This window comes from Callorhinus ursinus, unplaced genomic scaffold (genome assembly GCF_003265705.2).
Source record: "Callorhinus ursinus isolate GAN/ISIS: 27379988/994484 unplaced genomic scaffold, GSC_fseal_2.0 scaffold5, whole genome shotgun sequence".
Lineage (NCBI taxonomy): Eukaryota > Metazoa > Chordata > Mammalia > Carnivora > Otariidae > Callorhinus > Callorhinus ursinus.
In genome coordinates this window covers 11301403-11327937 of record NW_027397067.1, presented here as the reverse complement: position 1 = coordinate 11327937, position 26535 = coordinate 11301403, and the positions used below count along the sequence as shown (strand labels likewise).

Below are 26535 nucleotides of genomic sequence, written 5' to 3'. Positions count from 1 at the left end.
GAACAAAACACTGGAGGCAAAATGTGTAAAGCTGTGAATATATATATATATATATGCAGATACTGGGCACATCATTGCGCAGAAAGCTGTTCCTTCCCTCATGGATACCCAGCATCTTAGTATCCACTTGGTCTCTTAGGAGGCATCAGTTTATGCCGAGAAGGGGACTTTATAACACCATCCATTAGACGTAGCTAAAGAGAGTTTGTATTTTCTATGGCTTTGTTTGTTTTTTTTTTTTTAAGATTTTATTTATTTATTTGACAGAGAGAGAGAGAGCACAAGCAGGGAGAACAGTAGAGGGAGAGGGAGAAGCAGGAAGCCCAATACGGGACTCCATCCGAGGACCCTGGGATCATGACCTGAGTCGAAGGCAGACGCTTAACCATCTGAGCCACCCAGGAGCCCCATGAGTCTGGTGAGCCGGTGAGGAAAGAACTGACTTCCTCCCGGTCTTGGTGGCATGTGACGATTGGCTCCCGCTCCTTCGTGGCCCTGAGATGCCTGCAAGTGCCCCCACTTGCTCTGATCCTCAGGTGACACGGGCGTTGGGAACACTGGTGAAGGGGCTGAGTCGCTTGCTGCTTGAACACTCTGTGTCATAACCTTGAGGGCAAGAATTAGGGATTTTCTAAGGTCATTTAACTATACCCTATTTCTGCCTTAGGCACTCCTTTCAGAACCTAAGCCCCACAAGAAGCAAAATTCTTTTGGACTCTCAGCCTGTCTGCCATTTCTCCAAAATATGCAGACCTCTTGATGCCAAGCTGTAGGCGGCTTACAGAGGCAATGGAATTCAGAAGGGAAGCTCCTCATCTGAGCTTCATTCACCTTCCCATGTTAACTAACTCTGGCCTTCCTTCACAGCAGGATGAGGTAGGCATGAAGCCCACAGGCTGTGGAGAGGTTAGACAGTGCTTGACTGCTTCTCTCTTATTTATTCAGTCCATTTTCTGCCTTAAGATGTCTTTTCCTTCTGTACTCAAGGCAGCAAGTGAGTGTATCATTTATCGGCTAATAAGTCGTCTGACAAGATAGTTGCTTTGTACCTAATTGTTCAGTTTATTTACGTATTATTGATGAGCCCGGATTTGAACTCTGCCTCCCTTGGAGGCTGCTTGATAAATCTCTTGGCTCATCCTAAAACACTGAATTACCTCCTGGAACATAATACATGACATTGCTTTTACTTTGTGTTCCTATAAAGCTCTGGATATACATTTCAATATCTGCATTTAACAGTAAGAAATAGAATACATAATTCAGAGTGTTCTTTGAGCTTTTTTTTTTTAAAAAGTATAAAACCTATTCATTAAGTCACTTTCTGACTCTTGAGGCTTATACGATTTTCATTGCTTAAAGGTATTTTGAACTGCATGAACTAAATGACAGACTATAATCTCCCTTGCATTTCTGTGGTTTTCTTTGTGACCAATGGAAGTGCATTCAAGTAACTGAGATTGAGCTCTGGGAATCTGTATTCTGGTTTTAAATCCCGTGAGTTTTCGCTAGATTCCACCGTTGAGAGCCCAGCTCTGAAACCACGAAGAATTTCCTGCTCTTTGACAATGGGTCCTCTGATTAGCAGAACCCTGAATACTTCCCTTAAGTGTCCTCTCTGGAAGTGCCTACGATCTGGAAGCCAACCTGGCCGTCCTGAAGCTGTACCAGTTGTACAGCTGTACCAGTTTCACCATCAGTAAATTTAAGGGATGACACTTAAGTACTGTGTTTGAGAAGACTAATGAGGATTTTTTAAATGAGCTGATTGAAGTGCATTGGAACTAGACCATGCCATTGATTATTATAAAGATTAGGATTTGAACCATCATCAGAGCACTGAAATTACAGATCAACAGTGAGAATTTTTTGTCCCTTGTAAGATTTATAACTGTTGATGAATCATTAGATGACCTTTATGCTCTCAGATTCCTCTACACTTATAAGCAGAAGAAATGGAAGTGGTTTTGTTTTTGTTTTTTTAAAGAAGATTTTATTTATTTATTTATTTAGAGAGAGAGAGACGGCATGAGCAGGGGGAGGGGCAGAGAGAGAAGGAGGGAGAGTCTTGATCCCACCACCCTGAGATCATGACCTGAGTGGAAATCAAGAGTTGGATGCTTAACTGACTGAGCTACCCAGGCTCCCCAAGAAATGGAAGTTTTAAAAATGGGAGAACTCCTTGCAAACTTGAAAAAGCATGAAGGGTGGAGAATCATTTCACAAGGCACTAGGACGCCACTTACCAATTCGTGGAAAACAACAAGAAAAGATTGTAGGGTCTGTTGATCTCTTAACTACAGAACAAAACAACTTCTCAAAATTTATACTAGTCCTGCCTTCATTAAGCATTTTCATACTTTGTTCATTGTGGATTTTTTAGTTATTTTTTAAAATTGTGGTGATATACACATAACATGAAATTTACCATCCTCATTGCTTTCAGATGTACAGTTTAGTAATGTTAAGTAGATGACATTGTTGCCCAGCTTACATCCAGAACGTTTTCATCTTTCTAAACTGGAACTCTGTACCTATGAAGCCTGTCTTCCCCCTCCCCACGTCCCCCTCCTCCCAGCCCCTGGCAGCCACCATTCTGCTTGCTGTTTCTATGAGCTGGATTACTTTAGATACCACATATAAGTGGACTCATGCAGTATTTATCTTTTCGTGATGGGCACGTTTCTTTAGCATAATGTCCTCAAGCTTCATCCATGTTGTAGCATGTGTCAGAATTTCTTTCATTTTTTTTAAAGATTTTATTTATTTATTTATTTATTTATTTTAAAGATTTTATTTATTTATCTGACAGAGAGAGACAGCGAGAGCAGGAACACAAGCAGGGGGAGTGGGAGAGGGAGAGGCAGGCTTCCCGTGGAGCAGGGAGCCCGATGCAGGCTTCGATCCCAGGACCCTGGGACCATGACCTGAGCTGAAGGCAGATGCTTAATGACTGAGCCACCCAGGAGCACAGAATTTCTTTCATTTTTAAGGTTGATTAATATTCCACTGTTTGTATCTACTACATTTTGTTGATCCATTCATCCGCTGATGAGATTTGGGGTGCTTCGACCTTTTGGCTCTTATGAATATTGCTGTTATTAACATGGGTGTATGAATATCTATTTGAGTCCATGCTTTTAATTCTTTGGGTATGTACCCAGAAGTGGAATTGCTAGATCGTGTGTTCATTCTATGTTTCATTTTTTTGAGGAGCCTCCATACCGTTTTCCATGGTAGCTGTACCATTTTACATTTTCACCAAGAGTGCACAAGGGCTCTAACATCTCCACATGCCTGCCAACACTTGTTCCTTCCTTTTCTTTTTTCTAGTATAATAGCCATCCTAATGGGTGTGAAGTGGTACCTCCTTGTGGTTTTGATTTGCATTTTTCTAGTGATTAGTAATGTTGAGCATCTTTTCATGTGCTTACTGGTCATTTGTCTGTCTTCTTGGGAGAAATGTCTACTCAAGTCTTTTGCCCATTTTTAACAGGGTTAAATCTTTTCTTCTTCTTTTTTTTTTTTTTTTTAGCGCTGTTGGAGTTCTTCATATATTCTAGATATTAAGCTCTTATCAGATATATGATTTACAAATATTTTCTTTCATTCTGTGGGCTTTAACTCTGGTGATTATGTCCTCTAATGCATGGAAGTTTCTAATTTTGATATAGTCCACTTTAGAGATATTTTTTGTTGCCTCTGCTTTTGGTGTCAGACCCAAGAAATCACTGCCAGATCCAATGTTATGAAGCCACTCCCTACCATCATGGGTTTTTTGCATTAGTGTTTATTTTAAAAAATATCATGTTAAAATACCATTTGTCTTAACTACTCAGTTATTTAGCACTCCCTCAAGTGTTTGCCCTGAGGCAAAGTAGCCTCGCCCTAATACTGGCCCTGAATTTCAGGGACACATAGGGAATGAGCCAAGTCATTCATTTTCAGTGGAGGGAATTTTTCAACTGATGGGCCAAACTGCTTCCATGTGCACCTTGCACACAGACCCAAGGAGAGAATTTCTGAAATATATTTGCTGCATCTGATGTCAAATGTAGCATTGGGTTTTTTCAGTCACATTTTACAGAATCTCTATAGGAGAAAAGGGAAGTGATTATTTCACGGGAGAATAAGCTCAAAAGCATACACTGAACAAAGAAGAGAGGGACACCAAGAAAAATATTACCCAAATGCATTTGGCTTTCCGAGGTGGATCACTTAACTATTTTTATCCATTTGACATTTATTTATATGGTGTTCTACCTATTTTGGTGATTGATTTTAACCACCATCCTTCATGTATGCAGAACTAGTAGCATCGTGATTTCACTTTTACACATGAAGAACTTGGGGCTCAGAACGTTTGTGTACTTATTCAAAGTTTTGTGGCATTTGAGAGAGAGAAAATAGATTTGAGCCTAGAAGCTTTCACCCTGTCTGTGCAAATGGTTCTTAAATTGTGGTTCCTGGACTAGCAGCATCAGCATCACCTGAGAATCTGTTAGACATGCAAATTCTCCTTTTCCTGACCTAACGACTCAAAAACTTGGTGGGGGGGGGGCAGCAGTGTGTGTTTTAACAAGTTCTGTAGGGAATTCTCTTCGTGACATGTTTGGGAACCAGCGCTCTATGTGATGGTGTGTATACAGTCACCGAATTAGACTCAGATCCACAGCCTCTGCTCCCAAAGAGTTTGCAAGCTAGTAGATAAAGTAGGACACATGCACAAACGTTTCAGTCAGACTGATACCGATGTAAAAGAAATACTAATGAGGGGTTTTCTGATCTGAGGAGGGATACATATCACTCTGGTTTGCAGATCAGGGAGGTTATAAGAGAAGGATGGTCAAATCTGGCTATTTGATGAGGAAGTATGATATTCCAAACAGAGGAACCATGTGAATAAAAGCATCTGGGAGGGGAACGGTGAGCTCAGAGGGCCCATGGAGCAGCTCAGTTTGGCAGTGGTTCCAGCTTCACTGAGCTGAGAGCAGATGGTAGAAAGCTTTGGATATCAGAATAAGAAGACTTCATTTTATTCAATTGGCAGTGAGAAGCCAGGGCATATTTTGAGCAGGGGAGAGAACCATGTTTAAATTTGCAAGTTAAGAAATTATTCTCAGAATTATATGGATGGGTTGCATGAAGAGAAGCCTGGATGATAGAAGCCCAGTTAGAGGCTTATGGCAACAGTCTGGACAAGAGGGGACAGGGCAGCGATTAGGATTGAAGTGGTGGAAATGGGTACTTCAGATCTGTGATCTGCAGGACTTGTTGGTATGAAAGGGAGAGAGAAGTATCCACAAGCTATTTCAATGATGAGATTCCATGACTAAGGAGCATGAGATGTGACATTAATACAGAGCAACAACTTTAGAAGGAAGAAGAGCTGAGCCTTGAAGACAGTCAGTGTGAGCTTCTGACAGGTTTCCTGGAGGAAGATGGCCAGCAGGGAGTACAAATGAAAAGATGGACATTGGCAGAGAGGTCATCGCTGAAAAGATATATGAGCATCAATAGCTGCTCTGTCAAAGAGAGCTCATTCCTGAGAAGAGGATTCAGGGAGCCAATCCCTTGGGTGGGACTTGGGAGTAAGGAAAGTGGAGTGGGGCCAGGGAAGAGGCTTTTGGGGAGATCAGTGTGAAAATCAAAGACTGAGCTATCCAAGAGGGATGGACTGGTCGTTGGTTCTGAATGAGAGGAAGAGTATGAGAAACAGGGTGTCAGGAGTGAAGATGCCAGCACAAGAATTCAAGGAGTCAGGAGACAAGTGAATAAGTGGTTAGAAAAGGCATGTAGCAAGCATACCAGGTTATTTTGAGACGTTTTGTGATAATGGAAAGGAGAGAGATAAATTAGTAACTTGAGGGAGTAGCTGAGCGTAGAGAAGAATCCTTGGTTGGTTGTTTGGGTTTTGTTTTGTGTGTGTGTGTGTGTGTGTGTGTGTGTGTGTGTGTGTGTGTGAGAGAGAGAGAGAGAGAGAGGGAGAGAGAGAGAGAGAGAGGGAGAGAGAATAAAGAAGAATCTGGGCCTTTTTCTAGGCAGAGGGGTGATAAAAGATGAGACATCACCGATTGGACAATTTGCAAGGGGAGGATATAGTTGAGAGTACACGGGGAAAGCTCTCTCTGAGAAGGAAGAAAAATATACCTCTGAAACCCAAAGGGAAAAAGAAAGAATTTGGTTTCAAACAAAAGTGTGGAGATGGAGAGGAAGAGAATTAGGCAGCTTCTTCAGGTAGATTTTTCTGTACAGTAAGCGGCAAGGTCATCGTCAGGGAGAGGTCATCAGGGATTGAGGATCTGAGGATCAGGAAAAAGCTTGGACTAGGCAAGGTGGGGAATGGGATGGGAACTCAGTGAGAGCTTCTGCCTGCCTTCACCTTTTCATTTTTACTCCCTGCTGGCCGTCTTCATCAAAGAAACCTCATGCACCTTAGTCAACGAATCTCATAATTTAAATATCTTGTGGATACTTCTCTCTCCTTTGGATCCCAGGTCTTGCAGATTATAGATCTGAAATACCCATTCAATCCTAATCTCTGTCAGCCCTTGTCCAGACTGTTGCTATAGTGTTTTTTTAAAAATATTTATTTATTTACTTATTTATTTATTTATTTATTTTGGGGGAGGGAGGGGCAGAGGAAGAGGGAGAGAGAAACTCAAGCAGACTCCCCACTCAACCCAACATGGGGTTTGATCTCATGCCCCTGAGATGAGACCTGAGCTGAAACCAAGAGTCGGACGCTTAACTGACTGTGCCACCCAGGCACCCCATGTTGCCGTAGTCTTCTAACCAGTCTTCTGTCACCTGGGGTTCTCTTAATGCAACCCACCCAATACAATTCTGAGAGTAATTTCTTAAATTGCAGCTTTGAACTTGGTTCTCCCCTGCCCAAAAGGAGCTGAGCTAATTAGCACCTAAGTAAGACTGTTCAGTGGAATTCATCAGTTCAACTTCATGATAATCTCTGGTAACATCATGTGGCTTTGAAGCAGGGACTAAGAAAGCAGGACAGCGAGATTTTCCCAGGATTGGAGAAGTGTAAGACAGGAACAGGGGGAAAAAAAACAAATATGCCAAAAAAAAAAAATTTAGGACAATAGAAAGAGCTTCCTTGAAAGGACCAGCCCTGAAATCCAACTGACATCTTCTTGGAGTCAATGGAACAAAGACTAGGGAGAAGAGGGTTATTAAAGGTAATGAGAAGAGCAAGATAGAAGACTCAGAAGCTAAAAAAAAAAAAAAAATGGAAAAAGTGAAAGGGGAAGAAGTTCTAGTGAGAGCAAGGAATTTTATAACATTATGCACAGAGGTCCATTCTTTATGCTGACAAGTGTACGTTCCTCCCAGCGCCTAACAGGAAGTTAAACTGTAGTCATTAATTCAAGCTGTGCTAACAGCAACAAAAGAGCAGGGATATTGAAACCAGGAAAGGTAATGACTAGGAAAGGAAGGAAAGCAGGAAGTTGTCCTAGAAACTAAACAACGAGAATTAGGACAGAAGATGGGGGATGAGCAGCCGATGCGGACTCGGGAAGAGAAGTTGCCAATGACAGTGGAAGGAACCAGCTCTAATCTCTTCCTTTTGAGCTGTGAGATGAGGAAGTGGGAAGTGTTCTACACTGGAAAGGGGGAAGGAGCTTCGAAGAAGATGCAAGTTTTGTTTTTGTTTTGTTTTGTTTTTTAATTAAGGAACAGTGAGTAGACTTACAAAGGGTCATATCTAGACAGACAGAGCCACTTTAGAAGCTATGAGATTCTTGAGGGCAGGGAAATATTATTTTGGCCTTCCCCCCCCCCCCAACCACCACTTTCCAGAAATGTGCCTGGAGCATAGGGGTGGTGGCATAATAAATGCTGAATTAAGGAGTGAATCAATGAAAAAAAATGTAAATCACCAATGAGGCTAAGGAGAGTGAGAAAGTCATACCTAGAGTATTGTTAAATTATACTCAATTTTAGGAAACAGAGTTGCAGGAAACAGAAGGTTTAGGTGTGTAGGCTCGAGACACATTGCAAATAGAAGAGTGATTTTTAGGCTTGTTCAAAATTCCCCTCCTAGTGCTGGGCAGATGATTAATAGCAACTCGTGGGTGCTGAGAGAACAGGCAAAGAAGCAGCTCAAAGGAGACAGCAAATGAGATGTTCTCTTCCTGTACTAAGAAGCAATTCATCCAATAGGGACAGAAGAAGGGACAGGCTCTAGCTCCGTCGAGCTTTCTCTTTCCTTCCCTCAGGCTTCTCAGTTCTTACTCTCAGACTTTACAGTTCAGGAGCCTAATGCTATAGAGTTAATAAGGCTGGACACTTTTTTTTTTTTAAACAGCTTTATTGCGGTATCATTTCTTACCATGAAATTCCCCTGTGCTAAATGGACAATTAAATGATTTTTATTAAATTTACAGAGTTGTGCGACCACCTGCAAAATCCAGTTTTAGGACATTGTTATCATCCCGAAAAGACACTTCATGGGTTTGGCCAATCTTAGCAATGAATTTAATATAAGGATAATAGCTATAATATTCAGTGCTTACTATGATCTGAGCTCTATTTTAAGCACTTTATATGTACCGGCTCATTTAGTCCTCACAAGGACCCATGAGACAGGCACCACTGTTTCCCCATTTTACAGATAGAAAAACTGAGGCAGGGGCCATATACAGAGTAGGAGACAGAGCCAGCATTGAACTCAAGCATGTTGGCTCCAAAGCTGTTGATATTAGCCACCATGCCATATTGCTTTTTAATGTATACTGGCCATTTGAGAAGCCAGACAAAAATAGCCATAACTATCTATGTTCTTTCTTTGTTTCATTTTACATCATCAGTATGGAGTGAGAAATACAGACTTAATGCAAAAATACCCATACATTTACATTCATTTCCCTTAAGTAGCTGATACTGGAAATATGAAAAATTATGAATAATTTTATATGGAACAGAATGAAGTTGGAGTCTTGGCAGTTATCTGGTTAACAAATTAGATCATTGAGATGAAAAAAAAATCCTGTTTGGTGGTTTAAAATATCTGGTGTAGCTGTCCACGTTCATCAAATTAATAGGATAATTGCCAATTCTGTACTCTATTTTGTTCTGTATCAACATAGCCTGAAACACAAAGGGAAGTTTTTGCCCAAATGATATAAATTTAGTCACTTGCAAACATTCCTGGTCACTAACCTAGAAAGGCTGTTGGGGATACTTGGAAATGTTCCCAGAAATTCAGTTTGAGGATGGAGCAGCACAAGAAATATAATTGTGGTGTTGCTTCTTTATGAAATCAACTACTGACATTTTAATCCATGTAAAAGCCTGTATCTACTTACAGATATTTCTGGAAAGATATCATGTCAAATGAGCGGAGCATTAAATAGGCATGTCATTTTCCATTAACCCTTCCCAAATGTTAATTTAAGAAAAATCCAATTAATACTCAGTGTGGTAAGGACTGCAAGTGGGAGCTTAGACTAGAGGCTTTATTTTTAGCAACAACACTTTTTGGAGGTAGATAGAGGCAGCACTGGCTGAAAAGAATCCTCTTAACTCTAACTGTGTAGACAAAAAAAAAATTTTTTTTAATGCCGCCAGTATAGTTCTTTTTTTTTAAAGAATTTATTTATTTATTTGATAGAGAAAGACAGTGACAGAGATAGCGAGAGAGAGCACAAGCACGGGGAGAGGCAAAGGGAGAGGGAGAAGCAGGGAACCCAATGCGGAGCTCCATCCCAGGACTCCGGGATCATGACCTGAGCCGAAGGCAGACGCTTAACCGACTGAGCCACCCAGGCGCCCCCAGTATAGTTCTTTTTCTACATGATATGCACTGTAGTGGTGGATACATGTCATTATGCATTTGTCAAAACCCATGGAATACACACCACCAACAGTGAGCCTAAATAAAGTACTCTATGGACTTTGGGTGGTAACAATGTGTCAGTGTAGGTTCATCGATTGTAACAAATGTACCACTGTGGTGTGGGATGTCAATGGGGGGAGGGGTTGTGCCCTGGTGGGGATGGGCAGTATATGAGGACTCTCTGTAGTTTGCACTCAATTTTTCTATGAACTTAAACTGATCTAAAAAATAAAGCTTATAAACTTAAAAAAATATGCTCTTTTAAAAAACAAGTCTATTAATATATACTTTTCTATTTAGGAACAAATCGTGTTTAAATGCTTGAAAACCTTAGCTAGTTTATTTCCGCTAATATTATCAGAGGATTTTGCAACCAGATTTCTTGCCTTATTCATTAAAGTTACTCAACCAGTTTGAGAGGTGGGCTCCAGCAGTGCGGGGTATTTACCATTTTCAAGGTGTGGAAGAGAACCCAGGCTAACTTTTCTCAGAGTTCTGCCTTATAGAGATTTTGTTTTCTCTGAACACTTCTAATTTTCTGTGTCTTCTGATTCACTAAAATTGAAGTGGTCCTAGGCTCCACTTTCCCACTTCTAGTTATCCATTGGGAAGGCCATCCACTTTATGAATTGCCCGAGGCCATCTAAAATCCCATAGCCTTCCCTTAGCTGACCCATACATTCCCGAGACTCTCCCCTTCATGTCCAACTACCACATTCTAAGCGAATGAAATTCATAATATTATTAAACCAATAAAGGCCCTATTGGGGTGATAAGCATGCTGCCTAAAAAAATAGGGAATACATTCCAAATTCAGAAGACTTATTAATTAATTTTAGATTAGTTGCTCTTGCTCTTGGAGAAGATAATTTGGTCACAGGCTCCCCTTCCTTAGAAAAATTGAAGAGATAACTCTATATATGCTTTATATTTGATTTATATTTGTTTAAAAATTGGGGGGGAGATAGGGTTTGGTAAATAGTACATAGCCCAATATCATATATATGTATTACATATTCATGTTTATCTTTTAAAAAATAATATATAGGCCTCCTTGATATCTAGGAAGACTTTTCAAAAAAGAGTGGACATTGTGAACTAGATATATTTGCTTTCTGTTTCTATAAAGAATGGTCCTTTTTAGACAGATTGATACCATGTGGAAATACTCATTGTCTCAACTGCATGAAACAGTGTGGTGAAATTCCAATTTCATTTATAAAATTAATACTGCCATCTACTCAGAATGCTAATCGTTTTAATGAAGACACAGCATCTTGCAAACAAATAATTAGTTTTGTGCATGAAAGGATAAATAGAATCCCAATTAACAAATTGCTAATTTTTCTTAGAGCTCTCAGGTTTCAACCATGACAAGTAGCGGTTTTTATGTGTAGTGTGAAGAATTAATTTTGTTTTTCTGTAGTTACCCAGAGTAATTGTAACTCCAAAGTGTATCTAATACAGTGTATGTTTATTTCAAATTAGTGGAGTTGTAGGCATGGGGTGCTGTTCTTTAATTCTTGATTTTGAACACCATGCCCAGAGCACCTGGAATAAGGGCTGTCAGACCTTTAAGAGTTGGGTGATTTCACTGCATATAACAAGCTATTTAGGCCATATGTAAATGGCTTTTTCAAGTAGATGATTTAATTGATGTAGGATTTGAGCTACCTTTATTCCTTAAGTGAGTCATTTCATAGTTGATTTCATCTCTCATCTCACAGTTTCTCATGAAAATGACCAAACATCAAACTCAACACATTTCAGACACCAGGGTTTCTCTGCAGCAACACTGTTCACATTGGGGCTGGATAATTCTTTTGTAAGGGGGCTGCTCTGTGCTTTGTAGGATGTACAGAGACATCCTGGGTCTACCCACTAGATGCTGGTAGTACCCCTTCAGTCCTAACCATCAAAGCGGGGGCGGGGGGGGGGGGCTGGTGGTGACAGAATCACCCCCAGCTGAGAAACACTTCCATAGAGGATGTGAGTTGCCTTGTATATCTATCACGATATTATTAAATAGAATGAGCAAAGCCAGGGCCAAGCAATTGAAAAAAACAAAATCAAAACAGAACTTGAATCCAAAAAGATCCAAGGAAATGCTAATGACCGTTTAAATAATGGAATTGCTTCAACTATGTGGTTGGCATCACATAATCCTTTTATTAAATCAGCCTCACACCTTAAAGAATGCTGGACTGAAATTAATCTTCAATGACTGCTAATGGATGAAATAGAGGAGTTGTGGAGAAAATAGGAAACGTATGAAGCCTCATAAGCTTTCCTAAAAATGCGTATCCACAGGCCCTTTCCTTTTCAACAGTGTAAAAATGCAGTTTTAGAAAGCACAGCTTACGATCTGCATAAAGGTAGGAATGTACATGTTTTGAGAAACTACATTAGCTTTTGGAACCGCTAATACAAATGTGTTGTTACAAATGCAGTTTCGTTGCCTGAAACTGGGATCAGTGGGGGCATCTTAAAATATGGATTTTACATATTAGAGGCAAGGTATTTTCCTGTCACGTGTCCAAAGAGCTTTGTTGCCTATATTACGTACAGTGGGCAATAGGCACTATAATATAACTTTCTGAGGAAGGTCAAGTTAGCTCTGAAGAAAAGGCAACATTGTTCTGCTTTTAAAATAAAAATCCACCGGGGGGCCTGGGTGGCTCAGTCGTTAAGCGTCTGCCTTCGGCTCAGGTCATGAGCCCAGGGTCCTGGGATCGAGTCCCACATCGGGCTCCCTGCTCAGCGGGAAGCCTGCTTCTCCCTCTCCCACTCCCCCTGCTTGTGTTCCTGCTCTCGCTGTCTCTCTCTGTCAAATAAATAAATAAAATCTTTAAAAAAAATAAAAATCCATCTTGGATAATTTGATCTTGCTCTAATGTTTAGTTTCCATTCTATTCTGACTTCTATACATGTTTAAATTATTTGTTTCAAGTTGAATGTCTTAAGTAACATTGAAGGATTTCTTAGTGACAAGACTCATTAGACATATTTAAAATATGTACATTTTGCTCAGAACTATTGAGAAGGCATTTCAAACAAAGAAGTCCTGAGACCACTTCATCTAACATTAATATTAATTTACTTAACGGTTATAAAAATGTATTATTCCAAAATTTTTCATAGCAAATAGGAGATGTGCAAAAGGTATTAATAATGTAAAGGTTCTTACAGAAAGTGAAATAATAGGTTACAGAGCAGTACAGATTACATAATTTCTTTGCTGTGAGCGTTATAAGGAACATTGACTGATTACTGAAACAGCCTGAGTATCTCTCTGAGTTATGCAACTGGTGAACCAGAACAGAAATTGTTATATACCTCCATAAAATACAATGAGCGATTGTTATCTTGTGGATAATTTAATGCTTAAAGCTAATAAGCTATGAAAAATAAAATGCTATAGGAGACCTATATCATTCTATATATTACTACTATATATTTAAGTATAACATTGCATTTTTTTATAGCGGAACTGTCTGAAATCTTCATTTTATGACAATGAATTCACCTGAAGCAAGTTTAGTAGAATGTGATATAATGTAGTCCACTATGACTGGGTAACAGTTTCTCTGTAAATTAAGAGAGACATTCAGTTGTGCTTTGCATTTTCAGACAACTTCTCCTGCAATTTTATGTGGTGGTTTTTAATATTGCTCTTCTATATAACCTAAAATAACATAAATGAAAGCCAAATAAAGAGCATTTCTGGAGAAAAATATTTTGCGCACACACATAGTAAATAAATATGTACACATGTAAAGAACACGTGCTTATACACATATTTATGGGCACAGAGATACACACATGGTGCTCTATAAAGTTTTCATTTATTCGGTGATTACACTACTATTTTCTTTTGTCTACTCCATTGCTTTTATCTAATATTTAAGGTAGGATAGTGCACTTACAAGGATAGTGATTAAAAAAGAATGTCTACCTATCACTTTCTCTATTAAAGACCTCTTCGCAGGCTAATTTAGGGCATATTGAGCCTGATTTTGCAATACTTTCTGCCTATCGATCTTTCCAACAAATGACGGAAACAGTCCAATAAACTTACCATAAGGCAGAAGTACCATAGTTTCCAGACTGTAGCACAGTGTTTACATGTTTAGTGCTCTGTCATTATCAATGCTTTGATATATCTCATTTTGAATCTGAAATAATTGCACAAAGAACATGTACAAGACCAGTCTACTAAGAAGTGTCTGAACCAGGACTCCTATCACGGTCTTCTCATTTCAAACCCACTCCATGACAGAATCTCTCCTAAATTCTGTCCTATTCTGCCGTGCCTCCCAGGGAACAAGAGGCCCTGAATTACTTACAGACCACATGGGGAAAGGAGAGGAATGACTTGCATTCTGTCTGCCAATCCAATCAGCTTTTCATTAGCATGCCGGGATAGATTTGAAGATGATTCAGAGAGCAAAATGTTCACCAGCAGCCTGACATCAGCGTGAAAAAATAAACTAGCTTGAGCTGGAGCCGCATGGGCACAATCTGCTTACTGGAACTGGTCTTGCCTACTTGGTATCATGAAGATGTTAGCGATTACCTAAGATCTCATAAAGTGAACTTCTCTTCAAATGATTCCAGTGAGAGCAAGGGAAGAAAATTTGGTCCCTGTAGGACAGGAAGGAAGGGAAAGCTAGTATGCGATGCGGTTTGCAGAAGGTGTTGCCCAGTGCCTCTGGGGGAGCAGTTATTTTCATGGGTAGAAATTGATTTGGAAATGAAAGCACATGGAATAAATGCTACTGCAGAATAACAGAATGGCGAGATAGCCAAGATGATTTTCGTTCTCGCGATATTGCACTGAATTTATTTAATCATTCATCCTTGCCATTTTGGAAATACTACATGCTTGGCCTATGCTCGGTGCTGGGGATAGAAATATCAAGAGGAAGGTCCTTGCCTTCAAAGAGTTCGTAGTCCAGTGTAGGAGAGAGGTCGTGAAACAAGGGCAATACAATGACATAGAAGCTTCAGGAAAGCACCAGATGCTATAGCGAACTTAGGTTGGCACAGAGGAAGGACCCTAAATCATCGTCCATTTTAGGGCAGGCTCACCTTCAGGTGGGAAGAGACTCATTGGCTGGGAAAGTCCAAGTTCGTGCCTTTTATTCAGTCATAATTGTTCAGTCTCGCCTTTCACACCCAGAATGTTCCAGAATGGTTGCTCAACTCCCTAATCATCTTAACTACTGGCACTGGCAGCAGCCTGGGCCTTTCAGAGTGGACACCAGCCATGTACAAGTGGTAGAGTCATTCTTATCATGAAGGGCCTTGTGTTTGAAAACTAAGGACGTTGAAATTTACTTGAAAACTTGAGAGAGTAGTGAAGAATTTTAAGCAGGAAGATGAGTGTGACGCACTGATCCTGGCATCGTCTAGGGTATCACGCAGTAGAACGAAAGGTGAGGGACTCACTTCGAGTATCTGGTAGACATGAGTGTGGTGCTGGGTGCTTCCCCAGGCAGGCCTGGCCTTCATGACAGTCCCACGGCAGGGCCACGTCTTCCCAAGTTCACAGCCACTGAGGCAGAGAGGGGTCCAAAACTCCGCCCTGGATCGTTTGACTCTGGTTTTTGTAACATGCCTCCTGCTTCTGCTGACTGCTCTGGTTCTGTTAGTGCTGACTGTGGAGTAAAGCGTGTTCTTTTTTTTTATAATTTATTTATTTGAGAGAGAGAGAGCATGAGAGGGGGGAGGGCCAGAGGGAGAAGCAGACTCCCTGCTGAGCAGGGAGCCCGATGCAGGACTCGATCCTGGGACTCCAGGATCATGACCTGAGCCGAAGGCAGTCACTTAACCGACTGAGCCACCCAGGCGCCCCGTAAAGCGTGTTCTAACAGGAAATACCCGTCGTTGGTCGGCGGGTACTGTTACAGAAATAATAGAATAAGGTCTGCTGTCCCGATAGTCCTTGAGTTGGTTATGATATTCATTAATGCTGCATTTACATTGGGATTCCTAAAACTTGCATGTTGATTGAACGTTTGTTTGGCAGGGTTCTTGTTTTCCTTGAGCTGATTTCTCCTGTTAGATACTTTTCCACCATCGGACAGACTGGAACTGAGGCTCTGCTCTACCTCTTCCAACTTACTCAATTCCTTCAGGCTCACTGTCCTTATTGAGAAAGGACACAAATACCACCTGCCTCACAGGGCTGTTGTAAGGATTAAATGAGTAAATACGTGTGTGCACTTGTTACACAAGAAGCAGAAAATTCATGTTAGTTGCTATCGCCGGGACTGGGACCTGGCACATAGAAGGTGCAACATGAGTGTTTGTTGAATTAATGAATGAATAACTAGCACATTTTTACCTGGAAAGTGTCAGTACCATTGAATTTTAATGGACCAGGCTGGATGGCTTACCCCCGATTGTCCCATGTGGTGATAGTTTCTTCTCTCAATTTTTCAACAAAAGCGTATCATATGGTGCCATTCCAGAAAAGAAAACAAAGGAGACCAATCCCTTCTCACCGTTCAGTATAAATAAGGCTTTGAGTAGAAGCACACACGCTGTTTCCAGCAACAAGACTTGTAGTTTCAGCTCTGACATGTTTCTGGCAAGGGAGGATGAAGGACTGGGGAGAATGCTACCAAAAAAAAAAAAAAAAAAGTCAAAGTCAAACGAGAGCGCAGGACAATCTAAGGGGAGTAGTTTGAACTACTATAAACATGAAGACAATAAAAGAAACTTTGGAATGGAAACTCTATAGACACATATAATGCATATGCCTTGGGAAGGGGGACATCTTCTGCACAAAGCCTTAAGCTAATGCAGGGAAAATTATTCCATAAGCTTCAGAAAAATGTGGATAAGTCTGCAGGGAAAGTCACATGAGATCACGGATTAAATATCAAAGGAGCTTATGCAAAAATAGATATAACTAAATAGTATTTGAAGATGTTAAAGAAAATTTAAAAATTATACTCCTGATATAAAAAATGGATTGAGTGACTTCCCGGTTTCTCAAAATGATAGATATATGCCAAATAGAGCTTTGGTTCCTTTCACAGTGGACAGGCTCAGACTCAATAACCTGAAGGATTTAATCCAGTTTCTTACGATGTCATTATGTTTCTATTTGGAAAACAGAAACTCTTTGGAACTTGAAAAAAATAAATGTCAAATACGATCTCAAAAAGAAAAAAGGGGGTGGATATAAACTGAACCTCTTGTATTTCTAATTGGTCAAGTCTGCCCTGAAAATACCAAAATATATTTCAACACCTGTCTTACCATTAGGAGATTTTAATTACCATAAATCTATTCCTGTAACATCATAGTTATATTTAGGCACAATGTTATTTTCTGAGTAATAATAATAGGGAAGTGAGAATCTCCATCTTAATAACTCTGTACCTTCCTATTTGTATTTTTATTTGGTACTACCACGTTTAATTTCAAAAGTATTCAATAATTGGTTGTCCTCAAATCTTTTTTAAAAGTTTGTAATCCACTCAGTTGTCACCTAACCAGCCTATAACTTCTCCGTTAATCTTTTTTGTAAATCCGTCATGCAAGTCTCATAACCTTATCAATACTCTGAACTTCTGCTAGTCTCTTTCATTCTTCTTGTTTTGAGGTTCCCAGAAAGGGGCATGATCTTCCAGACCAGACATGTGTAGAAAAATACTCTCACTTTTTTTCTGTGCGTGTCAGATACTGAAAAATGCTCCCCGTACTTAAGAAGGAATACTAGCAATAAAAGAACCAGCCCCCCAAAAGTAATGACTTTCATACTTTTCATTCCACATCTATGCAGGATTAGGGACTGTGGTAAATGAGGTGAGAACTGATATCATGTGGAAGTAGTGAGCTTAGGTAAGGATTGCCAACAAGTTTGAATGCACTTCTCAAATTGTTCCCTTACTGCATGGATTCAGAAAAAATTTGTCTAAAACATGACAAGTTAAAGGAATGTTCTGAACCGATCCTTTGAAATGACACTAGTTTCAACTCAACAGTATAGTTTTACAGCTTTACGCTTTATAGAGATTCAGAAATTACTTGGGAATTCATTTCAAAAACAATGTTCCTACCTGGAATCAGAAATCATTGCTCCTGGTTTTCTAATATCACACACCTTGTGGAGGGAGGCCTTTTAGCGAAAATCATGCGTGTTTTCAATTGGTTAAACTTATTTCCATTAGATTCACCAGAATAGAGTTGGACTAATAGTTAAGCTTTTATCCCACACATTCTTTGCTTTCTTAAATAACGCATAATGAAAATGTATTGCTTTGTGTTAGAAGTTTGGGGTTAATGAAGGTTTCTAGAAACTTGCATTTTTCTTTCTTTGAAATGATGTTTTCATGATACGGGAAAATCTTTGTTCTTCTATTTATTATTATTTCGTAAGTTTGTTTCTGTCTTCAACAGGAATTGAAAATAGAATTAACGATTTTTTTAAAGATTTTATTTATTTATTTGAGAGAGAGAGAGAGACAGAGAGAGCACAAGCAGGGAGAGCGGCAGGCAGAGGCAGAGGGAGGAGCAGGCTTCCCCGCGGAGCAGGGAGCCCAATACGGGGCTCCATCCCAGGACCCTGGGAGCATGACCTGAGCCGAAGGCCGACGCTTAACTGACTGAGCCACCCAGGCGCCCTAGAATTAATGATTCTTAAATAAAACATAATGAAAGCGGAGCAAAGATGGGATCAGATTAGTGTAGCTCTGTCCCTAAGAGCACCGTCACTTACTGTGTACGACTGGGCATTGTCCTAGTTGTCGAGAAAGCAGAGCCTGTAGGGAAAGCTCACGTGCTAACGCTTGGGAGGACAAGCCCAGGGAAACTCGGGTGAGGGAGAGAGGAAGGGAGACAGGGAGACAAGGAGATGGGGAGAACAAACGGTGAGGCACACGTTTCTAAGCTGCAGCAAATCCCTCCTGGTTGCTGGGCATGAGGGCCTTCTCTAAATAGGTCCCAGGGAATGCTGTGGGTCAGTCTCCTCCCCTGGGTCCCATTTCCTCCACACTCTCAGGACAGGTGGCTCGGCCCTTCTGCACTGGCTCTGAGGGAAAGCAGAACTTCTTTGGCTCTAGCCCAGGTGCAGAGCCGCCTGCTGGAAGCTGGTGCCAGGAGTGGGGGTCCTCAGTTGCTAGCTTTAGTGGCAGCAGAAGCGGTCTGTCCGGGGGCTTCGGGACTACGGGCACCGTGGCAACCAGTCCCGAAAGCAAAGTCAAAGCAGGCTGAGAAAACCTGGGCTGGGGCACATGTGATTGGATCCCTCGCAGACAAGCGACTCAACTCCTTTGTGCCTCAGTTTTGTCACCTGTAAAATGGGGAGCAATAATAGTCACCATAATTACAAGATAATTAGAAAAACTAACTGCCTTGATACATTCAATGCAATTCGAAAATGCCTGCAAAGGTGAAAAAATGGCTTGAACCATCATGGCATCATGATCTTAAGTACGGAACCTGTACTTCAAAGAAGATACAAGTGTTCGTTTGAGTTACAAGTTTACGCATAGCATTATTTTTATTGACGATTTCAGTTATCGAAACTAACCAAGGCAACGTGATAGACAAGTCTTCCCCCAAATAAATCTATCACGAGGACAAAAATGAGATACAAATTCAGTTCCAAAAAAAAAGTGAGGCCAGATTCTAAGTTCTGAGCACAGTATTTGAGTTGTGGGTCCAGTAATCTCTCTCTGAGAGTGGCCAAGCCTTCCCTGCAGCCTCGCTATGCCCGGATCCTATTTCTTCCCTGTGCCATTCAGATCCGCAGCAGAGTGTTTACCACTCAAGTTCAAGTGACAGGAGACTGACGGAAAGGGGGGTTCTCTTTCCTGTTTCAGCTCTGTGTGCTCTCAGGTTGTAACGTGCGTCCATTCAAAGCCCCAACAGAGCAACTGCTTTCTTTGCATTCAGCCTGGCTCCACGTGGAGGCATGTTACTTTAGACTATCTTGCATCAACACGGTCAGCCTTGAAGCTGGAAGATAAATAAACACAGATTCCCTCTCCGGTGTCTCCTGACCTTATTCCTTGAGAATGGGAGGATGGGTACTAAGTGTGGGAGTTTGCCTTGCTCTGTTTTTATTGGCTGCATTGTTCCTGTGCATGTGAACAGCAGTGAAAGCTATATGCTCATCTGCCCATTATCACCCTCCAGGTAGCTTTCAAAATGCTTTGCTTCAATGAAACAACAAAAGTCTTTGACTTCACTGCCCCAACTTAAGTTATTTCTTTCATTATTCAAATAAAAAGGGGGGGGGGAGATGACTTATAATCTTATATTGAGCCAAGCAACACAAAAATAGATACTTTATTTTGAGGCGATTACCCTCCCTTATGATTTATTATAATGCATCTTCTCAGAAATGTCAAATTAACTCCCTGCTATAAACATTTCTACTTTTAGCTCTTAAAAAAAAAATAAAAATATCAAATATTCCTTCAGAAAACACCCAGAAATGTAAGGTTTTTCCCTTTTATAGGCGATACAATGTGGTACTGTTTCATGGATTCTGTGAGGTTCTCCCCCCCCCAAGAGCAGTTTTTTGGGTTTTCTCTAATGGTTTCCCTAAAAAGATCCCATTTCCTGTACCAATGCCGGTGATTGATTTATAGTTCGCATTCTGTCTTTGATTCTTCTGGTTTTAGTGGTTTGGGTAGCCTAATATTGCCCATTTTTTGCTCATCATTCACTATGTTCAGACAGTGTTGGATGTCAGCTTTCAGTTTTTAAATAGAAGATATAATAACTACCTAGTTTGAAAAGCTCTTTGGGATTATGGGTTTGGTTAATATCCTCTAAAAACAATTTCAAAAATCTGTAGTAGAAGATTATAGATGACTTTTTATGTGATTGCATCCCCTGGTGCTTTGAAATAAAAACACAATAAAGAGTTTAAAAGCACTTGGTCAGAAAGGCTAATCCTGAGTTGATGCCATTTACATTTAGATTTAAATAAGCCAGCCTCTTTATTCTTTCAAACTTTGCTTCAGGTTTTAAATTGAGAATACCTGAAAATTAAAAGTCCTCATATGTTTAAATATATTTTGAAAAGTTAAAATGCCTGAATTCAGTTGACTTCTAAGAATAACTGTGATAAACATAAGGAAACGTAATTAGTTATTTTTAATAAAACAATTATTAATAATGTTCATCTGATATGTGGTCCCAGGTAAAGCAGAGCAGGGTCATTAATGTAATAATGCAACAAGATTGTGGGGTATGCACCTAAGCCATATGCAAATACAAAGAATCATAGAGTCTGATTCCCCAGTTCTATGAGTGATGGAGTATAAAGCAGCATGTCGTGGTGGCAAAGTCTTCTACTAGGAATCCAGATCTTGATTCTAGTCCCAGATGGACCAGGTGACCAATAAAAAAAAGTCTCTTTCTCCAGTCATAACATGACAGGTTCAGATGTGAGCCTTTCATGGATCTTTCCAAGACCAAAAGTCTGGGGCTCTCTGCACCATAATTCCATTTTAAATGACATGTACCCACTACACGGAGGGCAGTTTAAGAATGGTGCATCCGGGCAAGGCCTGCTGGGAATCCCTGGAACCAGCTCCTGGAAGGGGTGTGGGTGGGGGGGGCGCTGTGAACAGTACGCCGATGACCTTAACCTGATGGGGTGTGTGTGGAGAGGGCGTAGGGTCTGGGGGACTGGGCTGTCTGGGATCATGGCCCAAGAGTTGGTCCAACCACAGGAAGAATGACTAGGCCTGTTCTGACACACATTAAGTATTTTTGTTTGGCAACTCAAAATTCTTCAGAAAGAGGGCATATGCTCATTTATAGCCTGGCCTCTTGATTCTTGGCCAATCTATATGTTTTTTCATTATACAAGTCTTGAGGAAGAATGACACCTAGTATTTGAGTAATGGTGTTCTAGCTATTTCTGTACATTTTTAAAGGGCTTTTGCTTCTAGAGTAACCACTTTTAATCCACTGTAAAACTTTGAGCTGACCCCTTTCCAAAGCCTTCAAACCATTCTCTAAAAGTTGAATCTTCTTTCTCTTCTCAAGTGATCGCCTTCTCTAGGAAAGTAATCTATTTAGTCAAGCAAGTATTACTTAATTTTTGTTATTGAGACATTTCCTAAAGATGCACTATGTGCTGGCCCTAAGCTATAGAGACACTAAAGATAACTAAGATGCGCAGTGTGTCCTCTGGTAGCTCCCAGCTCAGTGCAGTTAGGCTCCTAATAACAAAATCCCCCTGGAACTGGAGGGCTCCCTGGGGGAGCCCAGAGGCTGGAGACAGCCTAGCCCTGACCAAGGGAAACCACGGAGTGTAAGAAAATACCAAAGGGTGTAAGAGAAGTAGAAGGGAAGAAAGGCATTCTGGGCGGAGAGGTGTGAATGTATGTGGGATGCACTGAGACACGGTGAGTTCAGGCACTCTCACAGCAAAATCCACATGGCTTCTGTCCCCCTAGAAAGCAGGCACAGCATGAAACTGATGTCATCCCTTCATGTTTCTACATCGGAGGTCCTCTAGAATGAAGCGGTCAGAGCTTCTTAGTTAGGGTTCACCAGAGAAACAGAACCAACAGGACGTGTGACTTGTTATAAGAAATTGTTTCATTTGACTGTGGAGGCGAAGTCCAAAACTATAGCGGAGAAGCTGGAAAGGAGAGCCCATGGGATAGTTTCGGTTCAAAAGCTGGCAGGCTTAAGACCCAAGAAGAGCTGATGTTTCAAGTCAAGTCTGATGGCAGGAAAAGACTGTTGTTCCAGTTCAATCAGTCGGGTAGTAGGAGTTCCTTCTTGCTCAGGAGAGTTAGCCTTTTGTGCTGTTTAGGCCTTCAACTGATTAGACGAGGCCCACCCTCCCAGTAAAGAGGGTGGTCTTCTTTACTCATTCTACCAATTCAAATGTTAATTTCATCCAAAAATACCCTCACAGACATACCCAGAATGATATTTGACCAAATATCTGGGCACCCTGTGGCCCAGTCAGGTTGACACAAAATAAACCATCATCCTACCTCCTCTCAATACTTTAAGGCTTAATTATAAATAATCTGGAGATATTCCACCAGCCTGATTACTAAATTGGCAGCTCACTATGGTATGACTCTTGTTTTTTTGAAAGTCTCAAAATGCCATAGAAATTCGGGACAGTATCTCGGGGTCGAGATATCGCCAACACTCTGCTCTGATAATTTATCGACACTATTTTTCAGAATTGATAGCTAACTCATCGTTATAATTCAGAATCTATTTATATGTTCTGGTGGTTAAGTGCATGTGCTGGAATGTCAGGCTGCCTGCCTTTGAATGGCAGCCCTGCCTCGTAAGGGCTCTGTGACCTTGAGCATCCAGCTTAAATTCTCTGTGCCTTTGTGTCTTCCTTTGTAGAATGTATGCAGTGATAATCCCTAACTCTTGGTTGTTGTGAAGATTGGATCAGTTAATACATGGAAAGCTCCAGGCAGGTGAGGGGGACATGAAATGTACTTCAAAAAAATAGCTATTCCCATAGTCACATACCTTTTATTGTAAAATGCTGTTTCAGCCTTGGCTCTGCGTTAGTTAAGCATTGGTACTTTTTGAGGAAAGAGTCGTTATCAAGAGCAGTAACATTGAATACGCTCAATTAGCATACACTTTGGATAGACTCAAACCAAAACTTCAAAGCCTTAGTTGGCTTGAGAATGACACCAGATTTAGAAAATGAGTTAGAGATGATGAAATAGAAAGTAACACATTTCTAGAATATGCATAGGCCGTGGAGTATTTGATCCACTCCTCTACTTCTGTTCAGTTGAGTTTGTTATAGTCAGAGAAACTGTCCATATTTTAAATGGTTCTTTGGCATCTTAACATTAAAAACATTTGCAAACAAACCAACAGTGAGTGGGGGTGGAGAAATGCTGACTGATGCTTTTTGTCAAGTTTTGAGTTGTTAGCAGTAACAGGTGGATTGACTGGGGCTAGCCTATCTTTGGGTTGAAGGCATTCACCTGACTGATGGAAAAGCAACCTTGGGTAAGTCACTTGGACTCAGGGCTCCTGAGCCAGATGACAAAGCAACCAAATGTCTAGCTAGTCTTTTCTCAGTGTGCTATTTCTGACTTGTCCTCACAACCCCATTGTTCAACAAGTGATTTCATATCTGTTTAGATAAGTTTGTTCACAGAACATGAAATACATTTGCAGGGTGATGGGTGAGGAAATCCTTCGGTTCCTTGAACTTAACCTTGTGAGTGCTTCAGTGTCCTTGGGAAGGTCTTGTTTCTGTGAATCTTCAGGGCACCCGCCTGCTGTAGGCTCCTGTTCAGAGGCTTTAGGGTAGCCCAGTGTTTGTACAACCCTCTTATGTTAGCAGCTCAGAGGTGGTGGAATGCGAGGTCTATAACACAATTTTCTCCTTTTTTGATGATATATAAAATATGTCCATATTGCTGTGTATTTGCACCTCCATCGGTAACACTATTCTGTCTTGAAAAGTCATTTTTCAGATTTTCAAGTTCCCATGTCTGAAATTAGTCTGGCAGTGAAAGTATATTCAGAGTCAGCTCTTTGAAGCTGGCTGTATTAGTCCACTTGATTATTTCCTAGGGGAAATTCTTCTTCAAATTAAAAAAAGGAATCCTTTGCCCATTTATCAAATGACTAAAGATAGCTGGGGATTAAGTCTGAATGGAGTGATTACTGCTTTCAAAAACCCAAATAATGAAAAGTATGTTGTTGTTGTTATGTTGTCATTGCTTGAACCGCCCAACGGTTCTGCCATTGTATCCCCCGAATCTCCTCCTCCCTTCTTGTTCCGCACTCATTAATCCATGTATGAATTTCTGTGCATCCGTAATACCAATATGAATTCTGTATCTCTGGAAAACTTTAAGGAGGGATGTTGAATCGCAGAGCTTGTATATTTTTACTGGTATTCAAGCCCCGGTTGCAGTCCCACGTGCTCTTTTCAAGTGTTATTGTAAAGTTAAAACTGTTCATCATAAGGCTATTGCGACGAAGCCAGTTTTGGCCTGTTATAAAAGCTCTGCACTTTTTCATTTTTGAGAGCTAAACTCAGAATGCTTTGAGCTGTGCCTTGGTGTATTTGTATAGTGGATAGCACCATTCATTTAATACTTCATTACAACAGAACTGCAGTCCGTATACATGGTATGCAAAATGAGCCATTTTTGTTTTAAAACAGATTGCAGATGAAAGGAAACCATTCATTTCTTGCTTGCTTGCTGTAATTACTAGAGCACTAATTACTCCAAATCACTGACATCCAGGGTCAGGAAGGATGACAACAGAAACATCAAAGAAAAGATGGGGCTCACTTGTTATGACAGATTTTCTGCATTCCCAACCACAGTATTTTTTTTTTTTTTATGGCTACTGTTTTCCAGTTTGATGGTGAAAACAGCAACAACAAACATGCACGCAGTCAAGATTGCTGAATGTTTACTATTATTTCATTCGCAGTTTGACGGTGAGAACATGTATATGAGCATGACAGAGCCGAGCCAGGACTATGTGCCAGCCAGCCAGGTGGGTTAATTAATCTTCTCTGCCTTGTTTCAAATTGTAATTAAACAAATTCAAAGAGTTGCATTGCAAATGAGTAGCACTATCAGTAACTGCCGCAATCAGGAATAATCATAATTTATAAACAAAGCATTTAAGCCTTGTTTCCAGTTAATGAGATAGAGCTGATAAAACACCGGAGTTGGCATTTGTTGAAAGATACTACCTTGTTTCCTCTCCAGAATGGCAAGCAGCTGTTTTGCCAGCATGATCTTTCCTAAACAGTTGTTTTACCTTTAGGAAATAAAGTCTTTACAGGTGCAGGTTATTTGTGCTTCTGACTATAGAGGAGTTTAATCATTATAAGCTACACGTGTCACAAAGAGCTTTAATTATCAACTATTGGGGCAGTTTTCAATACAGTGTTAAATTTATAACCAAGATCACGTGGCCGGTGAGCGCTATGTGGCTGCTTTCAGAATCTACTGGGGTGGGTAGCTTTCCAGCCAAAATGCATGATCTGATTGCAACCTTTCAAGAGCACGTTTGTATCCATTTCCCTGGGAATTGTTGACAAGGTATTTAATCATGAGAAGTGACAACAAAAGTCCAATGCAAATGCAAATGGTTACATTTAGAAAAGTGAATTCTGGGCTATTTATTTTTAGATATTTAAGACCAGCCCCTTTAATCCAGTGAGGGCATTTAAAGCAAAATTATAACTGCTGTAGGCGCCAGCATAATGTAATATGTAAGGACACTGTGAGCAAAAATAAACACGTGGATAAGTGAAAGCGAGGGAGAGTTCATAGGAGCATTTTGTAGATTTGAACTTTTTTTTTTTTTCCTGGAATAGCAAAACCATGGCAGTTTGAAGTTTCATGTATCAGTAACTATGGCGTAAGCCCTAACACAGGGGTTTTCAATGCCTTGCATAGCTGCCCGAAGACGTTTGATAACCGGGATGGGTCGGGGGAACAGAGAACAAAATAAAACTTCTATTTTTCTTCATGGTGGTTGTCAGTGAATTAATCTAATGTATATGTTAGGGGTGCACTTTGTGAAGCTTTGAAATTTCTCTAAGAACAAAATGTCTCGTGCTTAACTCAAAACAGAGGCAAGACTGCCTCTCCATGAACTTTGCATTTAGAAGTCATTACCATCACTGCCTTCCCTGGCAGACATTCTGGAAA

At 40.5% G+C, this 26535-nt stretch overlaps 1 protein-coding gene across 5 annotated transcripts in view; it reads left to right on the top strand.

The window, feature by feature from the left end:
- The window catches only part of TOX (thymocyte selection associated high mobility group box), a 298404-nt gene that overhangs the window by 125741 nt on the left and 146128 nt on the right, over positions 1-26535 (top strand). For 2 of the 5 annotated variants that reach the window (XM_025870621.2, XM_025870622.2), the window contains one exon: positions 25301-25366. The exons of 1 other annotated variant lie outside the window; for it this stretch is intronic. In XM_025870621.2, coding sequence (XP_025726406.1) covers positions 25301-25366 — 66 coding nt within the window. Of the gene's footprint in view, positions 1-283; positions 419-23818; positions 23852-25300; positions 25367-26535 lie in introns of those variants that run through there. 2 more of the 5 variants (XM_073892795.1, XM_073892794.1) reach the window with 2 other exon arrangements.